At 43.3% G+C, this 13,109-nt stretch overlaps 1 protein-coding gene across 8 annotated transcripts in view; it reads right to left on the bottom strand.

Moving 5' to 3' along the window:
- SBF1 (SET binding factor 1) overlaps positions 1-13,109 on the bottom strand; it is a 1,591,024-nt gene that overhangs the window by 459,476 nt on the left and 1,118,439 nt on the right. For 4 of the 8 annotated variants that reach the window (XM_086918836.1, XM_086918838.1, XM_086918837.1 and 1 more), the window contains one exon: positions 172-252. The exons of the other annotated variants lie outside the window; for them this stretch is intronic. In XM_086918836.1, the coding sequence (XP_086774962.1) occupies positions 172-252 (81 nt within the window). The remainder of the gene's footprint in view (positions 1-171; positions 253-13,109) is intronic. 8 annotated transcript variants of the gene reach the window in all.

Below are 13,109 nucleotides of genomic sequence, written 5' to 3'. Positions count from 1 at the left end.
GAAGGTGAATTAAGGCGGGAGGTCTTAGCTTGGCAGGTTAAAGAGTGAGAAAGGATTGAAATGAATCACATTAATCATTTTATCCTCTTTATGATAGTTTTAGCAGGTTAGGTTTGAGTTAGCAGACCAGTTAACTGATTACGTGAAGGCTGGCGTGCAGAACTACTTTACCTCTGGGAGAGTCTCGCGCCTTCACTGCAGCAGATTTAGATGTGTTGGATATGGAGATGACCCTAGCTCTGTAACCTGGTACTGGGAGGGCACAGGACAGAAACAAGTCTTAGACCTACTGATACATCAACAAACTGAGACTTGGTGAGGTTTTGAAGTGTAAGCGCTGCATATTGTGGGAAATGCAGCTAGTGACTTTTAGAGATGTTACATGATACTTTCAGGCAGATAAGTTGTGTAGCGTATGACACCATCTAAAATCCTGCCCCAAAGTTATGCAACACACTGAAAACTTTAGAGATTCTTTGTTACAGCTTCCCAAGAGAAATGTTACTGCTCCATAATCCTTTTGTCTACAGTACATACCACCACCCTTTATAATTAAATATAAAAAGAGATCCCTATGGGAATCTGGAAACACAGCATTTATATTGTGTTGTTCATGAGTTAATAATCTCACATCAACGTAGATGTCAGTGCATAGAGTAATAGTTAAACATATGTGCAATAGTAGCAAGGAATAATACTTTGGCTCTAGAAAAACAGGCCACACAAGCCCACTTGTTTGCCACTTCAAAAGAAAAGCAATCCAACGGAGCATCTAGCTGGAGTTTACCTGTTTGACTGAATCATTTTATTTGCCTGCGAAAGAAATTAACAACTGCTGTTGATCCAGCTGTGCAGACTTTGCATTCTTAGTATAAACATACTGTAGTCAACTCACACATAGGGAGTTTGCTTTGCCTATATGTAGTTTGAGGCATACCAGTAAAGACTGCAAAATTGAGATGAACATTTTAAATCAACTTCCAAATATTTTCCGACGCATTTAAACTAATACAAAAAAAGCATCCAGACAAATTGTCTGTATTTAAATAACCCTTAAGGCAGTTATATTTACAACAAAATGGGAGTCTTAAACGTAAAAGCTTCAAGGAACAAATGTAATGGACTTGCAAGGGAAGTCATTGAAACACACAGGAGATTTTAATCAATTGAAAGTTGCTTTCAGTAAACCAGCAGAACAAGCCTTTACAGGGCATTCATCAAATCTCCTGAAACCCTGAAATGCAGAGTTCCATTCCTACCAAGTCCTGGTTCTCACATACTATTTTTTAGGAATGAGTCTCATAGATTGAATGAAGGTGGAGAAGGCTGAGCTAACTTGCTACTAAACTAAGAATAAGAATGATGCACTGTTTGACCAAAGGGATAAGGAAAAAATCTGAGATTTTTTAATTATAACTGATAGGCACCTGTCAATGGAAGGCTGCACCCTGGGATCATCGGCATCTTCATTAACAGCAGAAAAAGTTATGGAAAATAGGGCTCCGGAACATGGGTCAAAAATTCCTGTAATAGGAGTTCAAATTGGGCCTAGGTTTAGGCTGCCCAGTCCGTGACTACTAGGGCTGCCATGAGAGCCAGGGTACTTGACCACTAGAAAATTCCATTTTATTTGACCAGATTCTTAATCGTATCCACTAAAATGGCAACAGGTTTAGGGTGGTGCTTGTTAGGCCCCAAAAGCAACTAGGGACAGAAACATTGCCGCACTACCGCCAGACTACCAGGTAAGCAGCTACTCACAGTAACTTATTGGACTCTAAGTGATTAGCACACCTGGGTACAAACCTGATGTACAACCATGAGATGAGGAATGCTGGGACTGGGCTCTAGGGGACTTTCACCCCAAGCACATATCTACAGAGCTCAAGTGATTATCACTCCTAACTACACCCAACCTTCCGGACGCTAGGAGTTGATCACCATGGGTACAACCCACTAACAGATCAAATAGACAGACATCTGCTCCATGTACAACCCATGTACAATTTCACAGAGCGTTGCTAGCACTCTTTGGACATCAACTGCATAATCAGACACCAGCATCATGGTCAATCAACTCTACATTAAACCACAAGATGGAGGACAGTAGCTATTCTTTCTGATGGTCCTCCCAATTCACGCTCTCACCAGATTAACGCCCTTGTGTCTCACCGTTCCCTCCCTCCCTCCACAAATCTCCATCTCGACCCATCAGGAGCGACATCAAGGGATTAGGCATTGACCCCCCCCCAGACTCCTTGGAAGGTAAGCACCTGCTGGAGCCCCTTTCCATATAACGGGCAGATCCTCCCACGCCTGGACCTCATTGCCTATCACTTTCCTGCAGCTCTACTCATTACCGTCGCGTCCCCGTGCAGACTCAGCACCACAGGCGGGACTTCGTTCCCCTACTCTTACTGCCAGTGAGGTCCCCAGCTTGGACCCACAGTAAGTGCTAACTCTACCCAAACGGCATGCATCCACACCTTTTGAATAAGGCCTTCATGTCATGCACATCAGTTATACCCCTTGGCACGCGATACCATATTCCACCTCCCATGGCCAGCAATGATTTCACCCACACAAGTCTATTGCCCTGGTGTCAGCAGGGTAGCACTGGTTTGGTTCTAGCACGTGCGTTGTATCACCTCATTCAGTCATCACCCTTGACTTAATTATTAACTCTGAACTATTGGCATACTCTCTCGCCCATCCCAGTTTCCTCCCCCTCCCCATCCCTTTCCCTCCTCCCACCCTTCGCTCTCTTCCTTCCCTGCCTTAATTAGGCATCTTCTCAGGCATTCAGATTTACTTGTCCTGATGATGATCCCATAACCGCTGTTGGGGATTTAAAAGTAAGGCGACCAATACATCGTAATTCCATATTATACTACTGATCGATGTGGAGTACAAGATGTTCTATCTATCGTAACTGTAATCTCGATATCACTAAAAGTCACTTTACAGCCTGAAGTCAGGAAATCTTTTGATTTCCAGAACCCCGTCACTTTCTGCTCACTTATTATTTCTGTATGTTGTCTAATGTTTATTAAATATGTAAATAAATAAAATACATCCCCTTTGGACAATAAGACACCCAACGCTGATTGCAGTTTTGTGGTTATGATTATATATTTTCCTTGAAAGGGACCATTGTCTCTAATAATATTATCAATCTTTCATTCATTCATTTGTACTTTGGCTGAGAAAGCCTGTAGTTCACTTACTCTCCTGAGAAAAACTACCTTCCAAGAGAGGAATTATTGGCACACAAACGGAGGGACTAGAAGGGTGACCCCAGAACCCTTCTGTAGACATTATTAAAGTACTAGGAATAAACTGGGGGAAATGTAGGAGAAATTACCCTTTTAAGACCTTTCATGAAAGCTTTAATAAGAACAATTGTTACTTACCTGTAAACGGTGGTTCTACAGTATTGGTGTTTTTCATACATTCACATGCTTGAATATTCCCAGTCGTCGAAGTGGGAGCCCCACGGTAAATAAAATAGCAATAAACCAATAATATATGTATAAAAAAACATAATTACATACATTCCAAAACCATAAATACTTATAAGTATGAAGGTTAGCATTAACACATAGGAATACATCGAAGGCAAGAAAACCTTTATAGCATATCCATGTCATTATGTTAGTACAAACTACAACCAATCAGGCGCCAGTCCCCCTCTAGAACCTTCTCCTCAGAGGCTCAGGCCCTCAGATTTTCATAGCACAAGAGTGACAAAAGAGTCTAGGAGGAGAAGCGAGTCTCTGAGGGGAGGTGGGTGGGTCGCATGTGAATCTATGAAAGACACCAATACTGGAGAACCACCGTTTACAGGTAAGTAACAATTGTTCTTCTCCAGTATTGGGGTGTCTTTCATAGATTCACATGCTTGAATAGAATAGTGAGCAGTAATAGCTGGCCGCAAGAAAAATAGCAGCACATTAGCATGAAAATGCAATGAAATGACATAAGCTGCCAGACCAATAACAGTAAAAAGTATGTACAGGCGGAGGGAAAGTAAGAGACCCACCTTATTTAAAAAGATTACCAAGCACCGCTTGGCCCACTGCTGTATCAGCTTTGTTGATCGTCTCAAGGCAGTAGTGCTTCGTGAAAGTATGCCTGCTGGACCAGGTGGCTGCTAGACATATTTGATGAATCAGAACACCAGCAAACAGGGCAGTAGAGGATGACATCGCCCTGAAGGAATGAGCCCTCACTGTAGACTGAAGAGGCTTGCCAGCCTTCTGATGACAGAAGGAAATAGTGGAGGAAATCCAACGTGCAAAAGTTGGCTTGGTAACAGCACGCCCCTTGCGCATGCGTCCATAAGCAACTAACAGTTGATCAGACCTACGAAAGGGCAAAGAAAGAAAGTCTTTAAGAACACTGGTTCATTGAGGTGAAAATCAGCTGGCACCTTAGGCATGAATGCCGAGTTGGTGCGAAGTACAACGCAGTCCGATTAGAATTGAAGGAAAGGAGGCTGAATGGTAAAGGCGTGGATATCACTCACGCGACATGAGGAGGTCAAAGCAAGAAGAAAGGCCACCTTCCAGGTCAAAAATTTCAAATCCGCGTTGTGGATTGGCTCAAAAGGTGCCTTCATCAATTACGTCAAAACAACATTGAGATGCCAGGTAGGAGGAGGACGCTGGATGGGCGGGAACATCCTGAACAGCCCCTTGATGAACTGCCGAATTAATCTGGAAGAGTAGAGAGAGGAAGATCCACCCTGCCGGAAACGAGATATTGCCGCTAGGAAGACCTTTAAAGTGGAGTGGGAAAGTCCTGATTGAGCCAACTGGAGAAAGAACGGCAGAAGCTGAGCAGGAGAGAAGTGCAAGGGATGGATGTTGGCAGATGCACAACAGTGCCAGAACCTTTTCCACTTTAGCTTGTAAGTCTTTACTGTGGACGGAGCTCTCACATTGCCCAGAACCTCCATACATGTTGGCGAAATATTCAAGTGGGCAAATTCAAGGTGTTCAGGTTCCAGGACGAGAATTTGAGAGAGGAGGAGGGGTCCGGATGACAGACCTGACCCTTGTCCATTGTAAGGCGATCCGCTCGAGGACGAAGGAAGATGGGTTTGCACTGTGAGAGAAGCAGCAGTTCCGAGAACCACACTTGTCGAGGCCATCTGGGATCGATCAGGAAAATGTGGCACGGCTGTCTTCCACAACACTCGAGGAACCAGCTGAATCGGCAGAAAAGCGTACGCTAATAGATTGCACCAATCCATCAAAAGGGCATTCCTGCACGACCCTTGATGGGGAAGCCAACTTGCATAAGACTGGCATTTCCGGTTCACAGGGCTCGCAAAAAGATCCATGTCTGGGTGACCCCCACAGCCGAAAGATGAAGTCCAAAGTCGGCTGATGCAACTCCCACTCGTGGGTCGCGAAACTGCTGAGGGAGTCCGCTAGGATGTTGGAGATGCCTGGTAGGTGAATCGCTGTCAGAGTGATTTGGCGACGGAGTGCCCAGTCCCAGATGCCCTGTGCCAGCTGAGAAAGGAGCGGTGACTTGGTGCCGCCCTGCTGGTTTACATAGTGCATACTGGTAGTATTGTCGGTTTGACGGAGCACTGATTCTCCCTGGAGGAGAAGATGGAAAGACTTGAGCGCCAGGAAAATGGCCATTAGTTCCAGTCTGTTGATGTGCCAGGAACGTTGAGACAGGGTCCACTTGCCCTTTATGGATAGCCCCAACATTCCAGGGAGGCATCCGTGGTAAGGACGAGCTCCGGAGCGATGGTTAGGAAAGAAGTGCCGGCAGCGATGTTTGACGGTTGAGCCCACCATTGGAGAGCGGATCTCATCGTCGACGCAGCCACCATCGACGACCCACTGGCACAAGTCGTCGTCACTGTTGTCGTCAGAGAGCTGGAGACCGCAGATTTCTTTGTCGGAACAACGGTCGACGCTCCCGTCGACGATTTTGCACGTTTTTGTAGTGGAAACATGCGTAGAAGGAGCCGTGGACGCCTGAGAGTCAGATCTCGGAGGCGTAGGCGTAGCAGGAGGAGGTGGAGACACAGCAGGAGCTTTCTGAAGTTGAAGTTTCTTATTTTTCAGGAAAGGAGATGGCAAATCCTGCACACTGCTATGTTTAGAAGCGGCTCTAGACACACCTGATGCAAGGCTTTCTGCGTCAGAAAGAGGTGAATCCTTATCCTTCAACCTCTGCAACCACAGGAGGAGAGGCCCTTCCTGGTCCTTAAGGGTCTTGGTGGAGAAAGTCCTGCAAACTTTACATTTTCCTACCTCATGCTCTGGACAGAGGCAGTAAATACACTTCTTGTGAGGGTCCTCTGAGAAGAGCCGCAATTTTCCACAAGAAGCAAATGGTCGAAACAAAGACTTCTTACTTGAAGACATCCCAGAAATAACTGTGGAAATCTTGAAAGAAGTTGAAAACTGAGCAGAGCTCAGGGAGACTCCCTTCACCTGATGTGTGGTAGAACATCTGAGGGCCTGAGCCTCTGAGGAGAAGGTTCTAGAGGGGTGCTGGCGCCTGATTGGCTGTAGTTTGGACTAACATAATGACATTAATATGCTATAAAGGTTTTCTTGTCTTCAATATATTCCTATGTGTTAATACTAACCTTAGTACTTATAAGTATTTATGGTTTTGGAATGTATGTAATTATGTTTTTATACACGTATATTATTGGTTTATTGCTATTTTATTTACCATGCGGCTCCCACTTCGACGACAGGGAATATTCAAGCATGTGAATCTATGAAATCACCCAATACTGGAGAACTGTAACTTTAAGACAGACTGATGTTGTGAAGGTAAGCACCAATTGCTGCTAGATTAAAACACAGTGTAGGCTAGCTCCGATTTTTGCAAGTGTAGTAGATAGAAAGGCGAGCAGGGGGCGCACAAGCAAATATTCTTGGACAACTTATTATCCATAGGGCACTGCCCAGATAATGAGGTCACAGGTACCTAGAGACTAAGTTCAAGAATTTAGCGTTTCTGTGAGTTGCAAACAGTTCTACCATTGGGATCCTCTAATGGTGAAAGAATTATTTGAGAACCTGGCCGTTGATCTTCCACTCCTGAGTTTCCTGATGTACTGCTCTTAGGATATTGGCAAAGTCACTGTCAACCGAAGCAGGTATTCCAATGATAAGTGTATTTGGTGGCATAGAGCCCAATGTCAGAACTGACTGGGCCAGCTGGACAATTGTGGGGAGCACATGCCCCCATTTCTATATACAATAAATAGATAGTGGTTAGGCTTTCCTGTTTTCAGTTTCCACTTTTGGCAAATTCTGGTGGGGGTTTTCAGTCTTTTCCAGTGATTTCAATACCTTAAAAAATACTTATCAGTGGTTAAAAATTTTTGGGCCATTAAAAAGAACAGAAACCGTGTTTTTCTGGCGTTTATGGAACATGTTGCTTTTATTATTCCTTGCTTTCTGCACTGATAGTGCATAGTATATAGGGAGTGTACATACAGTGTATATGAGGTCGAAGTACATTTTTACAAATCAAGCTTATTGTAATACACCATACTTCTTCAGTGAGTTTTTGGTCATGCACGCTCGCTCTTTCTTTCCCATGTAAACATTTGTCTGTGAAAAGGCCCTCTCAACATAGGCACTTGAGACGGGAAATGCCAAAACAGGCAGAACAGAATGTGCTAACTCGGGCTACTGACATAGCTTTTTATGCCAATACTGGTGCACCTAAAGATTACGATTCTATGGGACAGGATCTGCAATATACAAGTTGAACTGGGTGCATATGCCCTCAAGAGTTAGTTAAGCAGTCAAAAATGAAGGAGTACTTTTCAAAGTCCAGAGAAAGTTCCCCATTTACTGAAGGGATCTAGAACTTATGCAAAGTATCACAGTGAAGCTTTATTGACTTCAAATGCCATTGTTGGTGAAGTGACATTTCTCAAGCATTGTAAAATAAAATTTTCTGATTTGCTCGACAACATTTCTATGCTTACCAAGTGGCAAGCATTCTAACATGGAACATGTTTCAGTGGCAAAGTCACTAAAAGTGTCGCCAGCCAACTCTCAAGATGTTTCACATGTACACCAATTACACTGAACACTTGGCAGACAAGTGTGTTTTGAGACTCAAGTTTTTTAACCGTGTCCACTACAGCAGTCATGTTTTCCTGTAGAAATCTAAGAATGCAGCAGAGTGTACTTTTTCTCACATCACTATCAATACACGACTGAAGATTCTTACATTTCTTGACTTTGGAATCATCACTAAGCAAAAATTCTATAAACAGTCGCCACACGGATAATATAGCATTCACCGCATCTAGGACTGAGAACCACTGGCTAAATGACATAGTTGGGATTATTCTTTTTTTGATGCCACACAAAACACGAAATGAGAAATATTAGCGTTTTAGTTCTCATGCATAACGAATGGACTACAAAAGTCAATAGCATTCTTCATTAACTCTGAAGATTGTAAAGATGCTTTCAACATACCATCTAGCAAGTGGCAAGGATCTCTTACAGGGAAGAACTTCAGCTCAGGTATCGATTTTGAAAGGTCATTACACAACATTTTCATATAAGAAGCTGAATCACTGCAAATACAAACAATACCACTCGCATCTTTGTTGTACTTGGTAAGAACTTTTTGCAGCAGCATTACCAAGTGACACTGAGTTCCAGTTTTCTAAAAGTCCGGTGTCATGTTTTCACTCCTATCCCAGATGCTTGGTGATGGCATTCTTTTCACATATACCGATCACTACAGCTTGCATTGAATATGTAAAGCCTGGGGTGTTTGGCAATTCATCTCCTAACAATACTGACTCGCGAGACAAGAGGGATGATGTAGCAAAGGGTTTCACCCATCTTTGTCTGTGGGTAAATGTGGTGGCACATATTGGGAAAGATTCTTATGAAACCAGCCATTTTACCTAGCAGTGAAAGAATCAAATGTAGCCAAATTATCAAATATAATCATGATATGTCTTGATTCTCTACAGTTTATAAAATAAATAAATAAGACCTAAAACATGCTTCTAAACTATACATCTTTGGACCAAAGACCACAAAACTGGGAAAAGCAAAATGAAGAACAAACAATATTTTAGTGACATCCCTAAACAACAAAACTCAAGCAGAAGAATATTAGCCCAGTCTTTTTTGATGCTACCTTAGGTAAAGTTACATTGTATTGGATCCTTCAGGAAGAAATACAAATTACACTCTTTTTCCTTTCTTTGAATGGCATTTAGTTTGTGATTGTGCAGGTGTTTATCAGTGTTTATATGTTTACATTGGTGAGGGCCATTTCCAGTTTAGTGGGGTTTTAATAGTCATTATAGGTTTAAAATTAAAACAGGATAGGCTAATTGTGGTTAAATTGTCTGTTACAACCATTTTGCTACAGAGTCTGGTCTGAAAGGCTCGAAGCCCCTGCAAACTGATGTGGTGAAGGCGTTCATGTGGTGACCAGTGACCCTGAATGGCAATGTCATCCATGTGAGCTCACCAACTCACAAGGGATACCTGTGTTTATGGTCACCTGCAGCCGTCAGGAAACAAACTACTTAGTAACAAGTTGTTCTTGTTTGACCATGATATTTTGAGCTGAACATTGGTCACCACCATCACTAGATCATCCCAGTCACTTTAGGCCAATCTGTTGCAACACATTCCTGTAAAAGATGCATGTATATCCTTGTATTCGCTACCAGAGAAATATATGACACTATCATTCCCTACAGCTTCATTATCAATCTCAATATCAGAAGGCACGTCTGGTTGCGTGAAATCAGCCACTGAAATGCCATCACTCTCTCAATGCTGGTGTAAGTATTTTGCGTGACTTTCTTGAGCTTGGTTACTATAACTATTTAGGTTTGTTGGCTGGGGGGACAGAGGAGATGTGTTTTTACATTGATTATGAAACAATCAGTGGAGAAGTAGTATAGCTTGATGAGTGTGGAACAGATATTGCCTACCAATGTTTTGTTGTTCCAACACTTGCGACTGTACTGAACCAGGGATCTACCTCACTAGATATTTCCAATGATCTGTCGCTTGTGACAACTGCCTTGAGAGAGACTCCTGTAGTATGCGAATACGAATTTGAGCATGTGGTACTATGGCGATCCAGGACAACAACCTCCCCAATAGCCTCAAAATATTTCTTACTTTTAGAGGACGTGAAGTCTGAAAAAGAGTTACAGCCTTTGAACCGTGATCACCCTCTCTTGATTTGGATGGGCTTTGCCCTTGTAGAGTTTAAAAGTGCTCCCAAGAAGTGATGAATCTACTGAGGGCAGAAATTTGACTTTTTGGCGTGGACTGTAAACCCTAGTCGATGCAGGAAAGAAGAATCAGTTGCATTTCATACACAATAAATGTTTATGTTTAAGATGATTTCCATTTTTGGACGAGTCCTTTAGCGCATTTGTGGCAAGCTTCTGGAAGATGCTTGAATAGCTACAATTATATTGTGATGCCAAAGCCAGGGTTCGTTATGGAACTAAGGGAGAGTGTACTGCAAAGTTTGCATTCGGGAAAGGAGTAAGACAAGGATGTGTCTTGGATCCTTTTCTATTTACTCTTTACATTAATGGTCTAGGCCAAGTTTTAGTAAGTCAGTGCCTGGACTTGCCATTTATAGACAAGAGCCCGATTCCAGTCTTATATGCCGACAATGCTGTTTTAATGTCACAAACTCAACTTGGGCTCCAAGGAGTAGTGTCTTGTTTTTCAATATTTATGCACAATTTGGGCCTTCGAGTGAACACTTCTAAAACATGTATTATGAAATGTGGAAAGAACAGTGTAAAATGTTGAGATATATTCATTGATAACATTAAGGTTGCTTCCACTAATAGTTTTTCTTACTTGGGCATCCTCTTTGATTAAAAAGAGACTTGGTGCCATGCAGTCCTAGCAAGAAAACTGTTGTTTTCCAAAGCTAGGGGCGCACTAATTTTGCTTGAAAACTGGGAAGACGACTGGTTGTAGAATTATTACAGATTTCTAAAGGCAAATGTATTTCAACTGCTATGTATGGAGTGTAATTTGGGGCTATGATGATTCACAGCCCCTGCAGTTAATTGAGAATGCCTTTTTGAGATACTGCTTGGCAGTCCCAAGTAGTATTGCCACCTATATTTGTCACTCAGAATTCGGGATGTCATATAGGGAATATGCTACTTACCAGTATGCATCTGTTCTTGGCATGTAGGGCTGCGGACATTCATATCTGTGCATAGATCGCCGCCTAGTGTTGGGTCCGGAAGATTGCACATTGTGGCCCCGGAAGAGTCTTCGAAGTATCACGAGATAGGTAGCTCCTCCCCCGGACTACAGTGCGCATGGGCATCCTATCCATCCTCAGATTGTTTTTCGCCATTGTGGCAGAGATGGAGTATGATACAGTAAGTGATGTCCATGCTAGAGATTAATTCTGAGTGCTACAGCTGCGACAGGCACCGGGGAGGAGGGCGGGCGGTATGAATGTCAGAAGCCCTACATGCCAAGAACAGATGCATACTGGTAAGTAGCATATTCCGTTCGAGGCATGTGGGCTGCTGAATTCATATCTGTGCATAGAATGTATAGCAGTCTCTCCCTTAGCGGTGGCTACCTGTGCCAGCTGCAGCAGTCTGAAAAAGAGTTTTGAGAACAGCCTGTCCTACAGCAGCTTGCTGTTTTGAATGTACATCTACACAGTAGTGTTTAGTAAATGTATGTATGGTTGTCCATGTGGCTGCTCTACATATTTCTTCTAGAAGAATGTTTCCTAGGAAAGCCATGGATGCCCCTAACTTGCGTGTTGAATGCGCTCTTGGGGGAACTGTTAATGTGCGTTTAGCTTTCTGATAACAAATCTGTTTGCACTTAACAATCCATCTGGCTACACCTGATTTGGAAATGGGGTTGCCTTTGTGCTGTGGTGAAAAGGCAACAAACAGTTGCTTAGTTTTCCTGAAATGTTTTGTCCTGTCTATATAGTACAGGAGAGCTCTCTTAACATCAAGTGTATGTAGAGCTCTTTCTGCCACTGAATCTGGGTTTGGGAAGAACACTGGCAGTTCTATTGTTTGATTGATGTGAAACTGGGATACCACCTTTGGCCTAAATTTAGGGTTTGTACGTAGCACTACCCTATTTGCATGAATTTGGATGAATGGTTCCTGAATAGTTAGGGCTTGCAGTTCACTAACTCTTCTAAGTGATGTAATCACCACTAAAAAGGCCACTTTCCAAGTTAGGAATTGTATTTCACACGAGTGTAGAGGTTCAAAAGGTGGTCCCATCAGTCTGGTTAGAACCACGTTCAGGTTCCAGACAGGTGAATGCGGGTGTCTTGGAGGGATCACTCGTTTGAGTCCCTCCATGAAAGCTTTAATAGCCGGTACTCTGAAGAGTGAAAGGTGCTGCCTGTTCTGAAGATAAGCTGCCACCGCAGCTAAATGTATACGTATGGAACTGTAGGCTAGATTGCATCTGTGTAAATGTAACAGGTAACATATGATGTTTTGAGTTGATGCATCTGGTGGATTTATGTCATTGTTGCAACAAATGACAAATCATTTCCACTTTGCCGCATAGCATGCTCTGGTAGTAGGTCTTCTTGCCTCCTTGATAATATTCATACAGTCAGGAGGCAAGTTTAGGTAACCAAACTCTATGACTTCAGGAGCCAGATCGCAAGGTTCAACTGTTGCGGATCTGGCTGCTGAATGTCTCCATGGCTCTGCGTTAAAAGACTGGGTGTTAGTCGCAGCCTTTGATGAGGCACCACGGAAAGTTCTAGGAACGTGGTGTACCGCGGTTGCCTCGCCCACGTTGGAGCAACTAGGATGAATGTCATCGAGTGTTGTCGCAGTTTGCGTGCCACTAGTGGTATGAGCGGGGCTGGGGGAAAAGCGTACGCAAACCTGCCTGACCAGTTCATCCATATCGCATTGCCCTGAGACTGTGGAAACCTTGCGGCGAAGCTTTGGCATTTTGTGTTTTCCCTTGTGGCGAACAGGTCTATCTCTGGGTGACCCCACTGCTGGAAGTACGGTTGTAGCACTGAGGGATGTATCTCCCACTCGTGCATCTGGTGGCTGTGTCTGCTGAGCA

The sequence above is a fragment of the Lissotriton vulgaris genome, chromosome 1_1, assembly GCF_964263255.1.
Source record: "Lissotriton vulgaris chromosome 1_1, aLisVul1.2, whole genome shotgun sequence".
NCBI lineage: Eukaryota > Metazoa > Chordata > Amphibia > Caudata > Salamandridae > Lissotriton > Lissotriton vulgaris.
This window is presented reverse-complemented; position numbering and strand designations above follow the sequence as displayed.